Below are 23,754 nucleotides of genomic sequence, written 5' to 3'. Positions count from 1 at the left end.
GAACACACAGGGCTTAAATACACACACCAGTAATCAAGGGATGAGAGACAGGAGGGCAACACAGCTGGGAGGAATCTGGGCTGACGGGACAGGGGAAACGTAAACTGATCACACTCACATACGACACGGACCTTCACAATAAAACAGGAAACTCAGATACATGGAACCAGACAAGACATTGAACTAAACAGACAGATTCACAAACAGATGGGGAGACACCATAGACAGACAGGTACAGACGCAGACTTAGAGGCAGATCGAAAATAACACAGAACTTAAACAATCATCATCTAGAAAATGATAACAAACCAAAAGCGCTGGGTCGCCGACCCAGGACCATGACAGCTTATGATTTGGCATTATTGCAGGCAAACCAGCATATGAAATGGATGTAACAAATCCAGACTGGGCACCAACACTGCACATGGGGCATGACGACATACCTGTATCAGACTCGGACCGGCACTCAAGGCGTACGCAACGGAAGCGAAAAAGAGCACCCATCGGAGGTAAACAACCCCCCCCCCCCTCTAAAAACATACTAAATTGCTATCACTGTACACTAATCCGCACATAACTTCCAGATGAATCACACACCTGTCATTGGAATATTGGTGTACATTTACCTTATGTCTAATTTTATCTTACAGGCTTTCGTTATGCAGCTGCAGAGTCTGAAGGTGTGCCCCGTGCAGAAGTGATTGATGAAGATCTGACAGAAGACCAACAGCAAAATCACAATGTCATGGAGGCAGTGGACAGCAGTTGTGTTGGACAAGTGGAGGTTGAGGTACCAGCTGCAAATGTGGATATACTGAAGAAATGTAAACCTTTTAAAATGATGACAGATTACAAACTCTCAGCTGTGTCTGTAATCAAACCTCTGTAACTTTGCTTCACTTCAGCAGCATCAGCTCATGTTCACATGTTGATTCATGGTTTGCTTCAGTTTTTGATGGACTGCAGAATATTTTGAAGGTTATCTGCTATAAAAAGCCAGAACAGGAAAATCTGCTTCATGTGTTTCTGTTTGATCCTCAGTGACTTTGACACAAAGGCCTCTGCTGTGATGATCACACCTCTGATCAAGTCTCACAGTGTCAGCTTTGTTTTTATACATATGGATATGTGCTGATAAATGATCAGAATTATAATATTTCCCACTGTCTGCTGTGTGCCGTGACCTTTGACCTGCTAAAGACAGTCAGCTGTGGATTATTCATTGTTGTGTCTGATACTTAGAACTGTGAGGAAGAACACTACACAGTTAATCAGGGTCCCCTCTCTCTGAATCAGGAAAGGTGGGCAGGCCGCGTGTGAGCCGCGGGCCATACGTTGAGTCTCACTGTTTGAAATGTGAACATTGTTCTGCTGCAGTCAATGGACTAAACCAGAGAAGAAGAAAACAGACTTTACCATGAAGATCCTCAGTGTGGATCAGTATAATATCAGCCTGATGTCTGCAGTTTAGTGTCAGCACAACTTTCACATCATATTCATCACAGCACAACTAAAACATGCTGACTGACCTCAGAGTTTCAAGTCCACATCCTGGACTCTCCAGGAAACCACACAGATGCTTCACTCCTGAATCCTGCAGCTTGTTGTTGGAGCTCAGGTCCAGCTGTCTCAGATGGGAGGGGTTGGACTTCAGTGCTGCTGCCAGATAATCACAGCTGATCTCTGACAAACCACAGTCACTCAATCTGTATAAAGAATGAAAGATGTAAGTTTATTAGACAAAGTGTGAGCTTGAAATCATTCAGTGTTTCATCATCTGTTCAGAGCTGAAGAAGGTTCAGAATGTAGAAGTTTAGAAAATGGAAACTCCAAACAGCTGAAGCCAACAGGAAGCAGCTTCAAACAAACACAACAAGAGAAAAAACTCTGAATGTTTCACATTAAAGTCGTACATTTATCATAAAAACAGGACAAAGACTTGAAAAAGTCGTGTTTTTCCTTCCAGGAACCACAAGGCTTCACTTTTAAAGGTGAAGTGTGAAAGAAATGGACATATTTGAAGTCCAACACCTTTTTCCAGTCACATTATTAAAGCAGACAAACTACAAGCTCATTTTCATTCCAACAAGTCATCTTCTAACCTGGACTAACAACACTGGTCTCTATGTGCAGCTGGCTGTGAGACCAGTGCTCAGGGAGCGTCTACAAAGTGCAACACTGAAAGAACATCGCACACTAGCTTTGTCCCAAAACGTCGGCTGCATCCTTCGGAGGACCCGGTATTCGCGGTCTACGTGGGCCGGGTCCTTCAAAGACCGAAAAGGCTGGAAGTGCGAGGCTGTGAAATGGGACGGTCGAGCCTTCAGATTTGCGTCACCGCTGTGTCGGTGGAGTTTAATAAACTCGGCCGTCTGCTCCTTGCTATCTAAAATATAACAGGACACTGGCGTAAATTCTCGACCGTCTCACACTTCTGTTTAATCAGTTTCCTGTTTAACGTTTATTCAGCTGTGTGAAAATCCCGGAGGAACTTTGATCTCAGCCAAACCGATTTACTCCGGAACAAATAAAACACAGAAAAAAGGCAAACAATTACATTTTTAAGTTATCCGAGTGACTTATATATCGTGTTTCACCTGAGTAGTGTGATCAGGAGATATTTTATTTTGTATTCTTATAATCAGTTATCATTGGTTAATCATTTACCATTGTTGAATCAGTGGACAGAATAATCTTTTAATTACATCTGTGTTACTCTGAGCAAATATTAATGCACACTGACTGTCTATTGAGGTTCTGTATCATTCTTGTTATCTGCTTAAGTTGTTGCACTTTAGTGCAGTCACACCGCTCAGACCCACCAGTCCTGTTGGACCCAGGCCCGTCTGCGTTCAGTTCTGCACGTACGCCGGCCTGTAACCACATGCACGCACTTATATAACACATGCACGTTTACACTCACACTTAGTAATAATAGGAGGGTCGTCTGAGGATAGTCTCTCTGAAAGCTACACTATCACAAAATGCACAATGTATTACACACTTGTTTTTCTCTAAAGTAGCATATGATGTCCATATAAGGAGAACTTTTTGAGTGCGAGGAACTGTTATCATTGCCAGTAAGGTCTAACTGTGTGACGTCATAATGACTATAAAGCTTTCTGTTTTTGTGCAAACGAAGAAGAAGTCCGGCTCTTCCCACACTGTAATGTGTGTTTTAATAAATGATCTGTGCTGACCCAAACTATATCCCAGTCGTAGTCTCTTCCTCAAAATCCGGACCATGACAGTAGCGAAAGAGCGGGGTCTGAAAACGATGAAGCCGGGCGTCCGCTGCTCTCGCCGGCTGGAGTGACCATTGAACCCCCCGGCTTGCTAGCGAGCGGGTGGGGAACAGACGTCTCCGAAAACGTCGGCACACTTTTGCAAATATGCGATGTCTTGATAAACCAAGCAGATATTTGAAGTTTACACAGCTACTTTCTCGCCTGAAAATATGTTAAACGTTTATTTTGTGACCCAGAAAGATTAATAAGAGTAATTTGAAAACTTAGTAGCAGCCGCCATTGTTGGCAGCTGAAATTTGGCTGGGCCGCGCTATGAATTCTGGGATATGGTGGGCCACGAAGGACACACCCGACGAATCCTTCAAATTCGGGGAAATGAAGGACGCATTTGTCGGGCACATTTGAAGGAGTCGACAAATACGGACAGCCTTCATCGCCTGGCTGTGACGTAATCGGCCTTCAAATGCAGCCTCTGGAGGATGCAGCCGACGTTTTGGGACACAGCTACTAATTTGCTTCCATCATCCAACCTGAAGAGGAAACAGAGACGCCTCCCCTTCAAAGTAAAAGCTGCTCCTTTTGGACACAGTATCAAAGAAAGTCTACAGTATAACATAGAAAAGACAGAACAAAGTTTTGGTTGTTTTTAAATTGTGCAGAAATGAAACTACACTAAGCTCAATTATGTGACAGACATTTCATCCCATGTCAGTTTGGCCTCATCCTGGGCCGGATTATCCAGCACACACTCTGACCACAGGTCCATGTTGAGCAGGATGAGCTGCTGGCTAATCTGGAGGCTGTAGCAGCAGCTCACAGTCACAGTGGATTTCCACTCATGAAAAAGCTCTGGCTGCTTCATTTCTCATCTCATATCAGAGACTTTAATGCTTCACTGAAGCTGTACTGTGATGCTTCCATATTCCAGTGAGGCCTCCATAATGATTTCAGCTGTTCTGTACACACACTGTGTGCCCTGTATGGCTCAAAGTCTCTGCAGCCTGTTTTTATCTGCTATCATCAGATCTTCATCATCCTCATTCACATCCCTCACACACTCTACAGCCTCATCAGCACTGACTTCATCTTCACTGACTGATGGAGCACAACATGAACCTGTGGAGGCTGAAACACTGTCCTGTCAAACATCTCCCCGTCACCACTCCACTTCTGTCAGCCTTTAAATGAACCCTGCTCAAGTCTGTCACTTCTGTTTGGAGCCAAAAGAGGTTAAAGATTACGCCACTACATTCTTGTCTAGAAAATATTAAAGTGTATTTGGTGACACACAAAAAAGGGTAAAAGTATAGTTTGGGTCCACACATGTCCAAACCCTGGTGTGTAGGCCTACTTAGTATTGAGAAAAGCCCACTAAAAGAACGCCCACCAGACCAAAGCAATGGTGTTGACTTGATCAGCATTAACCCCGCCCCCTGACTTTGATGGGTGAAGCTGACAAATAAAATGTATTTATGAACAGCGATGCAGGGCCAGGAGTAGCAACGTGAATTAAATAAATACATCATTAAATAATTCATTAAATGTGTCAGTAAAATAATTAAAATAGAAAACAAACCAACAAAATATGTAATTAACTAATTTGAATTGTACATAAATACTTAATGAATTATTTTAAATGAAATTAACCGATAATTCATTGTGATTTTGTTTTGTGTTTTGATGAGCTAATAATCAGCTCTCTTTTTCTCATTGTTGTTCTAAGCCGCTTATCCAAAGGTAAGGCACTACCTGTTGAATTATTTCCAAAGTGTGCCAAATTGGACATTACAAATTAAAGTCTACTCACTGAAATTACTGGGGAATGTCTGCTTTGATTTTGATGAGAATCTCATGACAGTACTGAGGATTTAATGCAGTTGGACCGCTAAAAATGATTGAATGCGGTTGGACCGCTAAAGGATTTAATACGGTTGGACCGTGGAAAGCAGTTGGACTGCTGAGTGATTTTAGTATATTAGGGAATTTGGTTATTGTTTGGGGTGGAGCCCGTATTGGTTATAAGGTTGGACCTGCTTCAGTCTTACACTTTTTTGGCTGTTTTACTGTTGTTCCAAAGTATTATAAATTATTCAAGAACGTCAGTTGGACTGATAGGAAGCGCAGTGCTCAGAGGTAACGCTTGCCAATGCCAAGGACGCTTAGGCATTGTCCTCGAAGAGGGATAGTCAGTTGGTCACTGTGGAGCTTGGGGCACTCCAGAATAACTAGGAGTTAGAGTCTCCTTACCGTTTGGAACGGTAGTCTGCGCTTTTTTGGCCAGCAGAAGTTGGACTTCGGGCGTGTAACTTTAACTTAAAACTTCGGGGTAAGCCTTGGCTGTGAAATGCCAAAAATAGAGCTTCAGGCAAAGTTTGGGTTGGTTGACGCTTTTAAATTGAGTTAGGGATTTTAGAGATGAGGCCAGAAACTGTTGGACAGATACTGGTTAATTGATCACAAAAAAGTTGGACTTTATCGGTTGGACCGTTAACTTAAATTTGTCGAAATTGTTTAGGCGCTAAAGCTGACAGATGTGACAGTGGTTGTAAATATAAGACGTCTTTGTAATATAAAATAAGAGATCTCTGTGTGAAAGGAGTCTGAGGCAGTGCTGGAGCTATTTTTAGACTGTGTGTGTGTGAGTGTGAAAATGCAAATTAGTCAGCAGTGAACTGTTTAAACCACAGTTGGTTTTACAAATACTGCTGCAAACATTGTTGAGTGTGTGTTTAAGACGCCATTTATGTTCATTAGAGGGCTATAAATAAAGTTTTGAGTTGCCGTAGTGGATGTATAGTAATTGACTGAGTTTTGATATATAAATATAGTGAGTGCACTGTATATATTTAAGACTAACATATTACTTTTAGGAGTAACCTCTCATCAGCAATAAATGCTGGTGTGTTTTATTTTTTCTATTCTATGTGTGTGCTGTGAGAATTAATAGAGGTTTCAATTGTTTTCTTTGACTTGCTCTTTCTGATTATGAAAGGCATGTCTGAAATACTCTTAGGAAAGCGTGTTGTGAGTATATTCCTCAACTCTTGTCACAGTTTAAGTGTGTGAATGCTGTGAGTAGCAGGCTTTGAGTGATTGGGTGTGATTTGTACAAAATAATAAATAATAATAACACTATGAAAGTTGATAGTAGAGTGAGTGCAGAAGTGGAAGTGTGAGAGAAAAGGCGGTGTGTGTGTGAGACGATCTGACAAACGCAAAGAATTTAGTATATTTAGAAGTGTGTGCGTGAAATAAGAGTGAATTGTTTTAGATCAAGACTTAGTAAAACAAGAGTTTTATTAGCCTGTAAAAAAAACAAAACAGGAGAGATAGAAACAGAAAATATGGTTCTGAGCAGCTGCAAGGTTGACAGGAAATGGTGTGTGTGACAGGAACTTTGCATGCCCATAAAAGGAACTGACTGTGACAAGTGAGCACACAGAGAGAGAAACATACGAGTTAAACTCCAGGCAGATGAAGCAAATGGAGGTTTTAAGAAAAGAAATGAAAAGGATATTAATTGTATGCTTTAGTGTGTCAATACAGGTGGACTTCTTTCAACCTAGAATCTTGAGTACAAAACCATTGATTAACAGAATTGGGAGGAAAACAGGCCAGATTTTGGCTTAAAATTTTACAGCTTGACCTCCCACTTGTCCCGATCCTGAGAAGAAGCTCATAGGACAGTTAATCTCCTGATGAAGACCGACAGAACATCGTGGACTTCAAGAATTAACAGCAGGCAAAAGACAGTGCAACTGAAACTACACTGACGATACCAGCAGCAGCATGGAAGAAAAGCACGTGATGGAAAATGCACGGTGAACTGCAGGCTGGTAAGAACAGTGTGACATAACTGTTTAAAGACACTGAATGGGATATTTTGCCAGGCTGGGATTTAATCTAAAAGGAAAATACTGAAAAGAGCAACGGAGAAGAAACAGAGAAGAAACAGACTGTGTTTGCTGGGGATCACAAGACAACAAAGGACACTAAGAGAAGGGCACAGGGGCCAGTGGGAAGGTGAAGCCCAGACGAGTTCGACTGCGAGAATAGAGGGTACAATTGGGTTGAAATTGAAGCCGGAACTCAGGATGGTTTAGGGATGTCCACGTCACAAACAAAGAGGTAAACAAAAAGAAGGTAAAATAAAGAGAGAAAATAACTGACAATTACATTAATGAATAGAAGACACACATACAGATATTACATAGATTTATTTTTAGGATAAAGGGGAGAGCTTATACGTAGAAATGACTTTTTATACATATTGCATTTTGTGCCTTTAAGGGAGTTGCGGCTCAATTCGTCTCTTGTGGGTCACGAGCCTTTGGCTAGCGCTATGATTAGCCAATCTACTGTGAGGATGATATGAGTTATTGAAGGATTGCACACGCTTACAGACACAGAGTCCATAAACACACATGACAGTATTGATTCCAGGCAAAAGGCCTCAAATTAATTTAGCGTTTAACTGAACTTGAGCTGGCCCTGTAATAAGTGACAGAAAAGAGGAACTGAATAGGAGTTTCTTGCTTTAGAGAAGGACCAAAGGAAGGAAAGCATATATTTTGGTTAAGTCTGATAAACTAGAATGAGAAGGTATTGTTACATCAAAGGAGCAAGATGAAATAAAAAGGCTGTACCAAAAACAGGTTATAACATAGGAAATGTGAGTTTTAAAATGAAGTTAGTGTTAACCAGAGATGGGCAGTAACGCGTCACTTGTAACGCGTTACTGTAATCTGATTACTTTTTTCAAGTAACAAGTAAAGTAAGGGATTACTATTGCAAAATCGGTAATTAGATTACCGTTACTTTCCCGTAGGAACGCTGCGTTACTGCGTTACTAAAACCGTGATTTTTTTGCGAGAATGTCTCACGACAGTGACCTAAGCGAGTGCGCCGTTAGTGACAACAGCTGTGTGCAGATCAACAATGGATCATAAATCGATTGCGGGAGAGAGTATGAGCGTGCAGCGTTTAAAGCGTGGAAGTACTGACCTTATTTTGAGTTTGATTCCATAAAAAGTGACAAAAACATTAGTGTCCGTTGTGCGTGGGAAGAAAACCTTTTACAGCGGAAAAAAACCCCTAAACTTCCAAGCAAGCACCGAGTGCGCAACGACGTAATGGGAAATTCACAGAGAAACTCGCGGATTCTTCAACTGACCGCGGCACACCTGCACCAGGGTAAACCTCCGCCTACCCCCAGTCCTGCTTTACAGGTCAAAATAGAGCAACAGGACCGCTGAGTCTTTGAGTTTATTTATTTTCTGCTGTGTTTTACTTGCATCTATTTGAAAGAGTGAGAATGTTGCATATAATTAAATTTTTGCTTGATGCATAAAATTAAAAGATTAAAACTGATAAAACAAGTTTAAAAAAAGAGACTTTTCCATTTGATTACATTTTGTATGATGGATTATGCAGAAAAAGTAGAATTGGGCTGAAAGATCTATCGCTTTATCACCTCTTCAGGTTGTAAATCGTGTTTTTAAAATGTAACTAAGTAACTAAGTAATTAATTACTTTTGAAAATAAGTAATCAGTAAAGTAACGGGATTACTTTTTTGGGGAAGTAATCAGTAATTAGTTACTGATTACTTTTTTCAAGTAACTTGACCAACACTGGTGTTAACACACAGGAGTTGTTTCAAGGCAGCGTTTAGCTATGATAAAATGTATGCAGGAGTAATTGCTTATATGTTTAAACTTAATTGATTAAAGTGGTTGTTTTTTTTTGGATCTTTTAGTAGAATAGGCGCTTATAATGATTTTCTTGTGAAAGGAGATTCTAGGTCAGAGTGGAGGCCTTGCAGCAGCGAGAGTTCTGTGTACAGGATGTTGATGATTAGATAAGGCAAGCGACAGGAAACGCATGCAGGGACGTGAAAGCAGCGTTTTAAGAGTTTTAAAATGATGAGTAATGTTGAAGAATATATATAAATACAAGTCAATAAGTCAAGAAGATAATTAGGATCAGGCTTTTGATTAAAGAGTCCCAAAGATGATAAGTTAGGGAGGTGCAGGAAAAGGTGTTTGGTTTGCTTTACACAAGATCTCGGCGACCACAAGGGGGTGAGGATGCTGGAGGCCCGAGGCATGATGGACCACAAGAGAGGGACGCAGAAAAAACCTAATCTTACGCATGGAGTGTTCTCGAGGGGGAGCTGGTGTTTATTACTGGACCACTTAGATGACATGAGGTTGTCTGATTTGCTGAGCCAGAGGACGGCTAGAGAGGGTCAGAGCGGGAGTGGTGACCCCGATGTCCATGATGCCATGGATGGACATGGAAGCAGCTGAGTGGGCTGAGGAGTGACCCAACACAATGTATTGTGACCTCTGGTGTTCCAGAGGTCGAGAGAGGGAGTATTGAGATTGGAGAGATATTTTGCTGCTATTGTTAATAATCATCATCATTACCATTGCATTAATAATATAATCTACAGAACTGATATTGCATTCAGATGTTTAAACAGTGTGTGTCTTTCAGAAAGACTAAGTTGCAGGCTGACAGGAAGTTGCAGGTTTGAAGAGTGTGTCTTTTGCAGAACTGAAACCGAAAGCAGAGTCTAAGTGCAGGTTATTTTGAGGAGCCTTTAAGGACGAGACACACACTTAGTTAAAGAGAATCATTTATAGGTGGAAGTTTAATCATGTTTTGCTCGGGGTTGCAAAAGAGCAGTTTGTCGCAGAACTGCTGCTGATGTGTCAAGATGATAAGCGAGCATCCGGCAGTGACAGGAAGTACCTGCCATGAAGATAGGAGATAATGTTCTTTTAAACTGTGTTAAAAGTCATTGTGGTTTTGATTTGACGTATGCATATATTCTGTTTGTGACGTATGAGGGGGCGTCATTAAATTCAAGCCCTGATGGTATAAAATATCTGTTTATGCTTTGATTAAGTCGGAGATCAGCCCGGTCTGCGAACGGAGCTGGTCTTCCCACGCGTGTATTTCATTAAAATCGTTTGACCAAGTTCTGGACGATGGTTGTTTGTACTCTCCTTCCCCAATATTTGAACCTTAACATTAGTTTACTCAAAATAAATTTAAGACATCAATATTAAAGGTTAAGTTATGATAATGAATACATGCAACTATAACTGATGACATAAGAATTTGGATTTTTTAAGCTAAAGCGAAGGTGCTGACTCACTTGGCATGTTACTCTCAAATCCTCCCTAATAACAAGAACATAATTACACTTTAGCCACAAGAGGGCAGCAACATTAATACAAGTCACGTGTATATAAAGGTACAGTGATTATATTACAGTGATTTTGACAAAAACAAAACAGAAGTTCATGGCAGTGTGTTTTTCATAACATACCAACCAAATTAAATAATAAAAACTTTATAACTTACAGAGCTTTTTTAGAGGCTTTGACCACTGGCAGCAGCCTCAGAAGAGCCTCCTCTGAAGCAAAGTATTTCCTCAGGTCAAACACATCCAGATCTTTTTCTGATGACAGTAAGATGAAGACCAGAGCTGACCACTGAGCAGGAGACAGTTTATCTGTGGAGAGACTTCCTGATCTCAGGGACTGTTGGATCTCCTCCACTAGAGAACGATCATTCAGTTCATTCAGACAGTGAAACAGATTGATGCTTTTCTCTGCAGACAGATTCTCACTGAGCTTCTCCTTGATGTACTGAACTGCTTCTTGATTGGTCTGTGAGCTACTTCCTGTCTGTGTCATGAGGCCTTGCAAACGAGTTTGATTAGTCTTCAGACCCAAGAGAAAACGAAGGAACAAGTCCAGGTGTCCATTGGGGCTCTGTAAGGCCTTGTCCACAGCACACTGGTAGAAGTATTTCTCTGTCTGAGAGCTTGTTTGTTGTTCTTCCAGCAGATTGAGTCCAGAGTTGATGAAGGTCAGGTGGACATGAAGAGCAGCCAGAAACTCCTGAACACTGAGATGAACAAAGCAGAACACCTTGTTCTGGTACAGTTGTTTCTCCTCTTTAAAGATCTGTGTGAACACTCCTGAGCACACTGAGGCTGCTCTGATATCGATGCCACACTCTGTCAGGTCTGGTTCATAGAAGATCAGGTTTCCTTTCTGCAGCTGATCAAAAGCCAGTTTTCCCAGTGACTCAATCATCTTCCTGCTCTCTGGACTCCAGTGTGGATCTGTCTCAGCTCCTCCATCATATTTGATCCTCTTGACTTTGGCCTGAACCACCAGGAAGTGGATGTACATCTCAGTCAGGGTGTTGGGCAGCTCTCCTCCCTCTCTGGTTTCCAGCACATCCTCCAGAACTGTAGCAGTGATCCAGCAGAAGACTGGGATGTGACACATGATGTGGAGGCTTCGAGCTTTCTTGATGTGGGAGATGATCCTGCTGGCCTGCTCCTCATCTCTGAATCTCTTCCTGAAGTACTCCTCCTTCTGTGGGTCAGTGAACCCTCTGACCTCTGTCACCATGTCGACACACCAAGGAGGGATCTGATTGGCTGCTGCAGGTCGTGTTGTTATCCAAAGGCGAGCAGAAGGGAGCAGGTTCCCTCTGATGAGGTTTGTCAGCAGCTCATCCAATGAGGTGGACTTTCTGGTTTCTGTCAGGATTTTAGTTTTGTTGAAGTCCAAATTAAGTCGACACTCATCCAGACCATCAAGTATGAACACAACCTGGAAGTCTTCAAGCCTGCAGATTCCTGATCCTTTGGTTTCAGTAAAGAAGTGATGAACAAGTTCCACCAAGCTGAACTTTTCCTCTTTCAGCACATTCAGCTCTCTGAAAGTGAATGGAAATATGAACTGGATGTCCTGGTTGGCTTTGTCTTCAGCCCAGTCCAGGCTGTATTTCTGTGTTAAGACTGTTTTCCCAATGCCAGCCACTCCCTTTGTCAGCACTGTTCTGATTGGTTCGTCTCTTCCTGGTGAGGCTTTAAAGATGTCTTCTTGTCTGATTGTTGTTTCTGGTCTGTCTGGTTTCCTGGATGCTGTTTCAATCTGTCTGACCTCATGTTCCTCATTGACCTCTGCAGTCCCTCCCTCTGTGATGTAGAGCTCTGTGTAGATCTGATTCAGGAGGGTTGGGCTTCCTGCTTTAGCGATGCCCTCAAACACACACTGGAACTTCTTCTTCAGTTGGGCTTTAAGTTCACGTTTACAGAGTGGAGCAAATATTTCTGAAGGTAAGAATTTCAGAAAAAAATATTATATAATAAATATCATAGCCTTTCAGTACCCTGAAAGGATGATTGTCTATTGGTCCATTTCTTGAGCTATTAGGAAAGATCAATATTCAGTCTTTAGAGAAATTCTCTTACTGCTCTGCAGATGGTCAGCCATCTCATGCTGCTTAAGTCTCCTCAAGAAGTGGAGTGTGATCTTCAGAAATGCTTCTCTGCAGCTCTTTCTTTCATCTTCATCCTCACCTTCAAACATCTCCTCATCCTCCATCTGGCTCTTTAAAGTTTCTGGGTGATCTGGACTCAGAAGCTTCTGGATCTTCTTCAGCTCGTTCTTCACAAACATGGTGATGTTGTCCTCCAGCCGCTGGAAAAGAAGACTATATGAATTACCCAGTGGTAAATGGACTGGTTCTTATATAGCTCTCTTTGATACTCTGTGCACACAAAGCATTTTATACAACATGCCTCATTCAACCAAGCACATTGTTCTATGCTTAAATACTTTCTTTCACACTCTGATGGATGCATCAGAGGGCAGCTTGGGTTTAGTACGTTACCCAGTACATTTGCCAGCCAGGGTTTGATTCACAAACCTAACTAGTAGCTGACCTGCTCCCCTCCTGAGCTACAGTCACCCCAATCTGACTGAAATCATGGAGCCCAAACTCTGACTTATGTTGGACACAATGACAATCCTCTAGTCCACAAAGTGCAGCATAGAGGTGACTGAAAAGAACAAATGTAAACGTAGTACTACAAACCATAACCACAGAGTCCAGGTGTGTTTGATGTTGCTGTGCAGACTGACCAGTGGAAACCTCTGCTCTCTGCTGGTCCACTCTGTGGAGGAGTAATGTATAATTAGCTCATGTTATGTCTGTCCACACACAGACACAAGCTAAAGGTCCATGAAGTGATGTTTGGATGGGTTCAGTCAATCAGATGACTGTCATGGTGAAGCTTTGCTAGTCCTGCTGATCCCACTGAGAATTAACAACTCAGTTTCCAGATGTCTGTAGTTTTCTGCTCAGTTTCTTTAGTCCCAACAGCTCTTACCATCTCCTGCATAAAGCTTTCCCTCCATGCTCAGATGCCCTGGAACAAGGTGCTCTCTTTATATCAGTGACTGGTTTAAAGGGACAACTTGCAGTGCTCGCCAAACTTTGTGTCAGCAAAAGTAGTTCTAATGTTTCTTACATTTATTACATTTTTACACACACAAATCAATGAACGCAAAAACATGAACTTTCCAGATATTTTGTTTTACAATGTTACAAAACTCAGTTCAAAACTACACAGTCTGATTTACAAGTACAAAATATTTATGACCACAGTTTGAGCCGATGTATGTCCCGAGTCTGTGGACTCAGTGGTTTTGTTTTGATTGTTCTTGTCTTTTGTTACAATTTCATTCTGATTAAGATTTTCTAGTTCTGAGGTTTTGGTTTCTGTGTTCCCTCTGTACTGTGTTAGTATTGTGTCTCTGTGTTCACTTCCTGTTTTATTTTGACAGTGCCATGTCCTACGTTAGTGTGTCTACTTTTGCTTCCCCTTGTCTGGTTATGTCCAATGAATCCTGCTGTGTCTCCCTTTTCTCATTCCCTGATGGCTCTTTTGTGTATATGAGCCCTTTGTTTTCTCCTGCTTGTTGCTGGTTCGTCTGTGTTGTCTCCCCGTGTCTCCGTTTAAGGTTTCAGGTTAGTTTTGTAGTTTTTTCAGTAGAGGTTATCTTAGCTTCTGCACAGGCCATCTCCACTGCACTTCACCGTTTCAATAAAGCTCACTCACTTCACAGCAGTGTCGGCATCTTGGGTCCTTTATTAAATTCAACATGGCTCGCCCCGCTAGCCGTGACATAAGATGTGAAAAAACAATATCCAAAAAACACGAGAGACAAACAGGAAATAGTTTTAAGGTGCAGGGCCAACAAACTGAGTCTAGCCATGAACTCAGAGTTGATTGAATTAGCATTTTGAATTGGCTGATCTGAGCAATCAAGTCTATGTTCACTTTGAGTTAAGATTATACGTGATTGATGGAAAAGAAAAAAGCCGTCATCAGCAACTATTCTGATTTAGCAGGTTTTCAAATCTAAACGGTACCCATCCCTAGCTGGCTGTAGTTAAACCTTTACTTAAAAAGCATCCCTAGACCCAGCTGTCTTAGCTAATTATAGGCCGATCTCCAACCTGACAATCCTTGAAAGAGTAGTTGGGGGGCGACAATCAGAGGGGCAGTGTGATGATCTTAGGATACAAACTACCGCAGTCAAGTCATTAAGGGAGACGGGATCAAACTGCTCTAAGACAGCTGAGCACACAGGAGAAAGACTCTGATCTGAGGCAGCAGTCGGCGAGACAAGAGCCCTAATAGATAGAAGCTTGTTGTTAAAAAATGCTAAAAAGAGTGACGCTGAAAAACTAGTTCATGCATTTATTACTTCTAGACTGGACGACTGTAATTCATTATTATCAGGATGTCCTAAAAACTCAGTGAAAAGCCTTCAGCTAATCCAAAATGCTGCAGCAAGAGTCCTGACAGGGACTAGAAAGAGAGAGCAGATTTCTCCTGTTTTGGCTTCCCTTCATTGGCTGCTCCTCACATACAAGGTCTTAAATAATCAGGCCCCATCTTATCTTAATGCTGCACCACAACACCTGATCTCTGGTTTCCTCACCTCTTCAATCCCACTTTAATACTTGACTAAACTCATTTTCCTGTTTAGGTGTTGAGGCAAAGCCGCCCATCTACAATGCAGGCAACAGCAAACGGAGCTATTTTTGATTCCCTTTGGGTTTTTTCTACTTTTGTGCTACAAAATGTTCAAGCTGATTAAATTCATTAGAATAAAAGTTCAGATAATTTTCTCATATTAATGTTGGAGGTAGAAATTCAGGTAACTTTGCACAAAAACTGGCAGAAATTTCCTTCAAAGATGGCGTTTTTACTTTAATACTGTGAGTACATTTCAGAGCCTGTACTCTTTTACCTTTACTTGAGTAAAGAAGTTGAATCATTATTTCAGCTTTAAGAGGGTATTTTAACACAAACATCAGTCCTTCTACTTAAGTATGTTTGACACTTTGTTTAATCATCATTTTTAATGATCAAATATAATTATGTTTGTTATTTGTGGATTTTAAATGTCCTTGACAGAGACAGATGATGATCATTATCCTGCACTGTGGTCTCAGGTTTGGTCGAGCTAGCACAAAGAATGGCTATGTTGAACTTCCTCCTGGGATCTACACTAAGAAGTGAGTCCAACATTAGCAGGGTCTCTTTCCTTTATCTGATTCACTTTAGCATTCACAGTCACGTGAAGCTTGTTATTAACTCGATAAGTCAACCCAGGGTTTCAGCTGAGCGCTCACATGAAACACATGGTGTTGGCAGCATCTGATCAATCATATTCATGGAGACGTGTATCAGCAACAGAGCAGCTGAGTTTGCAGAAGGAAGTCAAACTAAAGCACAGGAACAATATTTGGAGATTACACACATAATAAAATACTAGCAGTAACACAGCTGCTGCAGACAAATCAGTCGTGTGATCGTGTGTGAGAGGAGAAGGACTGTAAAGGAGTTTGGTGTTAAAAGCTCTGTATGAATGTGGGAGACTTTGAAGGGCTTTAAAAAGGCCAATATAAAATAAAAGGCAGCAAAATTGCTGAGTGTGAAAGTCACCAGACTTATCAGACCTCTGTGATTAAGACCTGTAAGAACACCTGTTTGTACTTGTTGGCATTATATCAAACACACACGTATATTAAGCCTTTGTTTGAACTCTGGTTGAATTTGTTACTTTCAGACTGTGAAACATCACAGAGGCTGCAGCTGCAGATCTTTTATTCACCTGGAAATTTACTTTAAATGTTAGATGGAAAATGTGTTGCTCAGTTTAACCAAAGTAAGAACAAGAATCCATAAACCTTCATAAAGACAAACATCTCCCAGAACATTGAGCTGCTGAAGTGTCACTGAAGGGACAAACTATTTGTCCTCCTCCATCCAGCAACACCTGAAACACCTGAGTGGAAGCTCCTCCCTACACTGTGTTTGAAGCAAAGCACAAAGGAGACACCTGCTGGAGCAGCTGGAGTCCTACAGACACTCAGCCTCTTCACTACACAAACACCTCCTACAACATCCACTCTTTCCACTCTGACTGCTGTGTTTGTGGAAACACTCCAACACACACCGCTTCACATACCAACATAGAAATGTGTGAAAAAGAGCTGAGCTGATATTAAACATGAGGATTTATTCAAAAATACAGAGTCAGGAACAACATCTAGACACACATTACCTCTCAGCAGCAGAAGAACATCCTTTAAAGTCTATAACAACATCCTTCGACCTGTTGCTCTTTAAGGAAACACAGCTGGGTTCAGGTCCAGGAGATTCTGGCCTCTTATTGATCCTAAAAGAAAAAGAATAAATGTCACAGCTTCATGAGACAGGAAGGAAAAACTGGAAATATTAAATTAAAGACATGATGAACAATCTCATAAAAATAATGTGCTTACTCTTTGTCACATAACAGTCTTTTGTTAAAGTTTACACTGATATCCTTCGAATCGTTGCTCTTTAAGGAAACACAGCTGGGTTCAGGTCCAGGCTCTGGATTAGTTTCAGGGTTATGTCCAGCTGAGCCTGGTACGCCCCACAGCTCTGGGCTTTAAAACAACACACACAGAGGTATGAGTGTGAATAATGATGGAGCAGTGATGTGAGTGTTGAGCTGTGACATGGAGAAGAGTCATGGACAGTTAGAGATGGTCATCTCACCTCTGAGCTTTGGTCTGGCTCTCATGTTCCCCACACAGAGTGCTTTTAGAGGGAGGGACTCCCTCCTCTCTGTCCTCACACTGATCCATGCTGCTCAGTTCACATCAGCTCACACACACTTTCTACCTTCACCTGCAGAGGAAACACAAATCATTCATGTGCACATCAACTGAGAGCTGCAGAGGTCGTGTCTGATGTGTTGGACTAACATCCATCTGAGACGCAGCTTTCATCAGTTCACTACAAAAAGTGTCACAGAGCCGAGTTCAGCCTCCAAATCCTCCATTACTGTAGTCCTACAAAGGTCAAACATGGCTGCAGAGAGCAGCTTTATGTCAGTAACCATGTCCAGGACCGAGCTGACTGCTTACAGAGTTCATACTCTAACTGCTAGCTGCTCTGCTAGCTAAGCTAACTCAGTAACAGTGACTCTGACAGCAGTTACTGTGGAACAGCGGCCGAGCTCAGGACACATTCAGTGTGTTTAGTCTGAGTCCTGGACTCTGATTCAATGGATTCAATCCAGCTCAGAGTTTCATGTGTTCATCAGAATAAAATACATGTACTAATATAACAGAAGTAATGCTCTGAATGCAGGACTGTAATGGAGGATAAATAAGGTTTTTACAGCCTGAAAGAAACATTCAGTTCATATATTTGTAGACAGTGAAGCAGCTTTTAATACTGCAGCTGTTTCCTTCACCTGTGTGTGTGTGAGCCACACCTTCATGTGCTGCTTTAGAAATATGTGGTCTGACTGCTCAGACTGAGTCTAGGAGGAAAGTTCACACGCTGGAAAAAGTTTTGTTCCTAACTTTGTCAGAGTTCGGCTCCAAAGACAAAGAAGACGGAGCTCACAGTCTGTAGATGGTCCTCAGTGTGTGTGTGAAGCCAAGAGAGCACACAGGAGTGTGTTTATGTCAGCAAATCAGTGTGTGAAGAGTCTGAGGGAGTGTGTGAATGAGACTCAACACTGAACAGTCCAAGAAAAGCGTCTGGACTTCTTTAAGTTTAACTTAAAGAAATCCAGACGCTTTTCTTTTTGTCTCCATAATGTCTCCATAATGCTGCAATGTTATCTGCCCCAGAAACACTGTGCAGAAGCTCTGATGGTGACACAGAAAAGTCACAGTGGAGATACTTCTGTCCACCTTTGATTAGACTCATTATAAAAAGGAAAACAAAGTTTGAACACAGTCATGTTTCCAGTTCACTGACTTACATTTATTCCATGGACACTCACTCTAACCTGAACCACAGCTACAACCCAACATTGTTGAGGCCTCATCTCCTCCTTTCCTGACTGTAGAGGTTAAATATGCAACAACCAACAAATAAAAGAATTTGGTTCATTTCAAAGAAATTCACACGGTGACCAAGTAAAGTAACCGTAGTAAAGGAGACAACATCCCGTTGATGGTGGGATTATTTGAAAGATTTGCTTTAGTCACGTCACCAAATGCAGTTGAACCACCCGTGGATCCATGTTTGACCATTCTACCACTCTGAGCTCTGCTTTTGAATCATTTTATTATTATCATCATTCATTTATTCATTCTTTGGAGGGGGGCTATTTCCTAATGCCGCCCTAATAAGCTGATGTTCAAGGGGAAATATAACAGAAACTCTTTCAGTGTTATTCATTAATAAATTAACAGATAAACTGTGAAGAAGAAAAAACTGAGATTTAAAGGAGAGAGTGAGAAACTTGATCATCCATCCTCATAATACATGTTCATCAGTATCTGCTGTGACCATACTGCAGTAATAACTACAAGTCTACATTTCTGTGACTGTTGATCAATCACAGCAGGAATCTGAGCTCATCTCTGCACACAGAGCAGCTTCAGCTCTGGGATAAACTGCTCGCTTCACGTCCTTCTCAGCTCACAGACACTCATCCTGATATTTTCCTTTAACATTTGATGGTATAATTCATCTGAGTTTACACTTTATCTGCATAAATACAGAAAAACAGACCCAAACACCAGAAACCATCAGTTTCACGTTCAACGGGAAGTGGCTCAAACGTCACAGTTTCATAACGTCACCCTGAACTCCACTCACGGAGTTTCTGTCGCCATTGTAGTTTTTAAAGTCCCGTGATAAAGGCGGGTCTTTCTGTGAATCCGCACGCTCATTGGCTAATAGCTCGAGATTGACACATCGTTATCCAATGAGCGTGCGGGAACTTCCGACATAAAGTTGTTTCCTTTGAAAAACCAAAGTCTGATTATTTTTGCCTCCACTGACGGAGCCTGTTGTTCCCGCCACAGAGACACAGTAATGTCAGAGCGGTGTTAACACTCACCCTGCCTCAGCACAGCTCTCACTCTCCTCCTGCTCTCTCACACTAAATGGAGGCTCAGCTAAACTCACTTCCTCTCTACTTACAGGAAACCAGCGCTCAGAGGAGCCGACCGGCCTCACATTTCACCCACAGACACGAACAGCGTGGAATTATTTTATGTCATAAGAAGAAACATATTCATGTTAACACTCACCTGCCTCAGCTCCACCTTCCTCCTCCTGCTTTCACTTTCACTGCTGCTCCCTAAACACAGAGGATGCTGGGACTTGTAGTTGTTTCCTTCCGGTGCGGTCTTCCTCTTTGTTTGTTTGTGTTTGTGTTCAAGTTATTTCGATCATGTAAACATCAACAGAACACGTGAAGCCACACAGAGTTTGTATGTCGAGGTGGGTAGGAGGGTTTGAGGGTTTGGGGAGGGGTCAGAGGGAAGAGGTCTCTCAGTCTTGACAATCCACATTGATGGCATTGCATCTTTCAACGTGTTTGTGGGTCGATTTGGATGCTCCAGGTGTGAGAGCAGCCACTCAGCCTCTGCTGCAGATGTGTGTCACAAGTTCATCTAGTAGTGAGAAGGTGGCGCAAGATGGCGAGTTGAGCAGTCGCACGAATTAGGAGCTCGTTGAACTTGTCCCAGAATTTACTTTGTGTTCGTTATTGTTTCCACTCGAAAGTAGTAAAATGACTGCCCCAAGTATAGTTAAACCTGCTAAATTCAAACTCGACCTCAAAAAACAAGAAACAACATCGCCATGTGATGGAAAGGAAGACAGCAGAGAAGGAACGGATCATGACTACGTAGAAAAAACCTTGAAAAAAGAGTGGACGAGCAGCTAGCTGACCTGAGTGTGCAATGCAAGCAAGCTAGTACGATGCTAGCCAGCCTAGCCAAAGCGGTTCAGTTCAACTCGGAGGAGGTGAAAGAATGTAAACAAAAGGTTAAAGAGTTGGAGAGACGAAACGAGCAGTTGACCAAAGATAACTACGATCTCAAGGAGAGAGTGTGAGAGCAAGAAAGGTACAAAATGAGGTGGTGCCTCCGGATTAAAGGATTAGAAGAGAAAAGAGATGAAGGTGTCAGATCGCTGGTTATTGGAATTCTTGGCAAGATCGCACCTGATATGATATCAAAGCTTGAAGAATCTGTGGATGTGGTGCATAGAGTTGGGAAGAAGATTGAGAACAAGGTCCGACATATCATCATTCTGTTTGCTCTGAGACACGTGAAAGAGGAGATTTGGCGTCGCACCAAAGATTCGGCTGTCTGTAAGAACGGCGGTTTCCACTTCGCTGAGGTACTGCCGCGGGAGGACTGGGAAGAGAGGAGGCGGCTGTGGCCGCAAATTGAACAAGCCAGACGGGCTGGGAAACGGGCCTTTTTCCGGGGTCCTCATGGATACATCGAAGGACGGAGGATCATCGACGTTGAATGAAAGACTTGATGTAAGACTGTATACAGTGGAATATTATTAATGGGACAAAAGAGTTCTACTTAAAGTTAAAGGTTATTAGTCACTGAGTTGGTGACAAGTGTTACAATTTAAACTCATGTTTATATATTTTTCTTTTCTTTTTTTAAAAAAAAGTTATTTTCTTAGCATACTCTTATTATGGTTCACTCAACAATTTCTTTTGGTTCATTAAACGTTCGGGGTTTGAAGGAAATTGTTAAGAGAAAGGCACTTTTTTTATTTTGCAAGGGGCAAAAATGTCACTGTCTGTTTTTACAAGAGACTCACTCTGTGGATGCCGATGTTACCTTTTGGGCTAATCAGTGGGGAGACAAGATTCTTTTCAGTCGTGGATCTAACAGATCTGGAGGTGTGGCGATTTGTTTTAATAAGTTCCCAGGGGAGATTATAACATATAAAGCTGATAGTGAGGGTCATTGGTCAACTGCAGCTTGAAGAGCGAAGGTATATTTCTAATTGTTACAAATCTTTATGGACATAATAACGAAGGTCAAAATAAACGTCTATTGGAAAATCTAACAAATGTTATTTCAGAGTTTAAAGTTATGTACCCCACAGATTACATCCTAGTAGGAGGAGACTGGAACATGACCTCAGATGAATGGATGGACAGATGGCCTCCTCGCTTAGGAAGGAGGCAACAGAATAACATTATTGAGAACTTTTCTAGTGATAATAATTTTACAGACATTTGGAGAAGTTTGAATCCTGGAGTTAAGAATTATTCATGGTTTAAACCTAATGGAGAAAGCAGGTCAAGAATTGATTATTGGTTAGTGAGCGATGACATTTTGAGGTGTACTTCACCATCTAAAATCTCCAAAGCACCCCTATCTGATCACTGTTTCATTGATCTTGTCTTAGAACCAACAAGGATGAAACGTAGTAGCAGGGGATATTGGAAAGTTAATGCCAGCCTTTTAAATAAGGACAAGTATTGTGATAAAATTAGACATAAAATTACAGATATAAAAAATGATGACTCAGTAGTGGGTAATATACAGAAATGGGAACTTATTAAATTCAAAATCAGAGAATTCACTATAAAATTCTGCAAAGAAAAAACGGGAATATGAAAGTAATTTACTTCGTGAAATAACTCAGTGCTGTAGTAAAGAAAAACTAAACGTGCAAGAAAAGAATAAATTGATGGAGTTACAAACTAAATTAGACGATCTTTACCTAGAGAAAGCCCAGGGTGCCTTTATAAGATCGAGAGCCAAGTGGATTGAGGCAGGTGAAAAGAACTCATCATATTTTAGTAAGCTGGAAAAGTGCAGACAGCAGAGAAATCTAATCTCAAGCTTGTTGATAAATGGGACTGAATGTAAAGATTTCAGAAAGATTGGAAAAGAAGTCTTCACTTTTTATTCCAAATTGTACTCCTCAGAATATTCAGCAGCTGATTCTGATAGTTTCTTTGATAAGATTCATAATCTCATCCCATGTATTGACAAGCCGTTCAAAGATCTGTGTGATTCAGAGCTTAAAATTGAGGAACTGGATTTGGTGGTCATGAAAATGGCATTAAACAAGTCCCCAGGGACAGATGGACTCACTACTAATTTTTATCAATTCTTCTGGAAGGACCTAAGAACTTTATTGTTTGATGCATTAAAGGAATCGATAGAGAAAAAAGAAGTGATGCCGAGCATGAAACAAGGGCTGATAACCCTGATCCCTAAATCGGGTAAGGATAAAAGAATTTTAGACAATTTAAGACCCATCACCTTACTAAACACTGACTATAAGATCCTGTCTGGAGCTGTAGCTGAGAGGCTAAAGAAAGGCATCTCAAACATTATCAGTGAAACACAATCAGGTTTTTTGAAAGGAAGACTAATTCATAACAATATTAGGCTGGTTTTGGATCTCCTTGAATACAGTGAATTAATCCAAGAGAGAGGGTACATCCTGTTCTTGGATTTTTACAAAGCATTTGACTCAGTTGAACATACGTTCATATTAAAAACTCTGCAGTCTTTTGGTTTTGGAGAGGAATTTATCAACGTTATAGAGATGCTATATAATGACATTAACAGCTCTGTTTTGCTAGAACATGGTACATGTTCAAGGTTTGAGGTTAATAGAGGGATAAGGCAGGGATGTAGCAGCTCACCACTTCTGTTCATCATGGTTGCTGAGCTGTTGTCTATTTTCATCATCATCATCATCAACTTTATTTATAAAGCACTTTAAAACAACCACAGCTGACACAAAGTGCTGTACATTGGAACTGTAAAATAAAATTACATGAGATATAAATAAAAAACAAATAAAAGAAGAGTGAAATCATTAATTAAATAACTACTGCATTAAAAAAGAAACTAAGTCTCACTGAGGTTAAAAGCCAAGGAATAAAAGTGGGTTTTAAGACGTGATTTAAAAGTGGACAGTGAAGGGGCCTCTCTAACATGCATGGGCAAATTATTCCATAATTTTGGAGCCACAATAGAGAAGGCCCTGTCCCCTCTGAGCTTCCTCCTGGATCTCGGTACCTCCAGGAGCAGCTGGTCAGCTGACCTGAGAGACCGACAGGGTATGTGGGGATGAAGAAGCTCAGAGAGGTAAGGCGGGGCAAGACTGTGTAGACATTTAAAAACAAACATAAGAATTTTAAAATTAACTCTAAAAGACACAGGCAGCCAGTGCAGAGAGGCCAGCACGGGGGTTATATGCTCTCTTTTTCGAGTTCCTGTTAGGAGTCGTGCAGCCGCATTTTGAACCAGCTGCAGACGTGAGAGCAATGACTGACTGACCCCCACATAAAGTGAGTTACAGTA

General features: G+C 41.4%; 1 protein-coding gene across 2 annotated transcripts in view; it reads right to left on the bottom strand.

The window, feature by feature from the left end:
- Positions 1 to 1,446: 1,446 nt before the first annotated feature.
- The window catches only part of LOC101486510 (protein NLRC3-like), a 118,589-nt gene continuing 96,281 nt past the window's right edge, over positions 1,447 to 23,754 (bottom strand). Inside the window, exons 1-3 of one of the 2 annotated variants that reach the window (XM_076882492.1) lie at positions 12,536 to 12,816; positions 10,624 to 12,394; positions 1,452 to 1,706 (exon numbers count right to left, since the gene is read on the bottom strand). In XM_076882492.1, coding sequence (XP_076738607.1) covers positions 1,511 to 1,706; positions 10,624 to 12,394; positions 12,536 to 12,743 — 2,175 coding nt within the window. In that variant the 5' untranslated portion in view covers positions 12,744 to 12,816 and the 3' untranslated portion in view covers positions 1,452 to 1,510. Of the gene's footprint in view, positions 1,707 to 10,623; positions 12,395 to 12,535; positions 12,817 to 23,754 lie in introns of those variants that run through there. The other variant, XM_076882491.1, reaches the window with a different exon arrangement.

This window comes from Maylandia zebra, linkage group LG3 (assembly GCF_041146795.1).
Source record: "Maylandia zebra isolate NMK-2024a linkage group LG3, Mzebra_GT3a, whole genome shotgun sequence".
NCBI classification, from domain to species: domain Eukaryota; kingdom Metazoa; phylum Chordata; class Actinopteri; order Cichliformes; family Cichlidae; genus Maylandia; species Maylandia zebra.
Note: the sequence above shows the minus strand (reverse complement) of the source record. Positions and strands in the feature narration are given on the sequence as shown.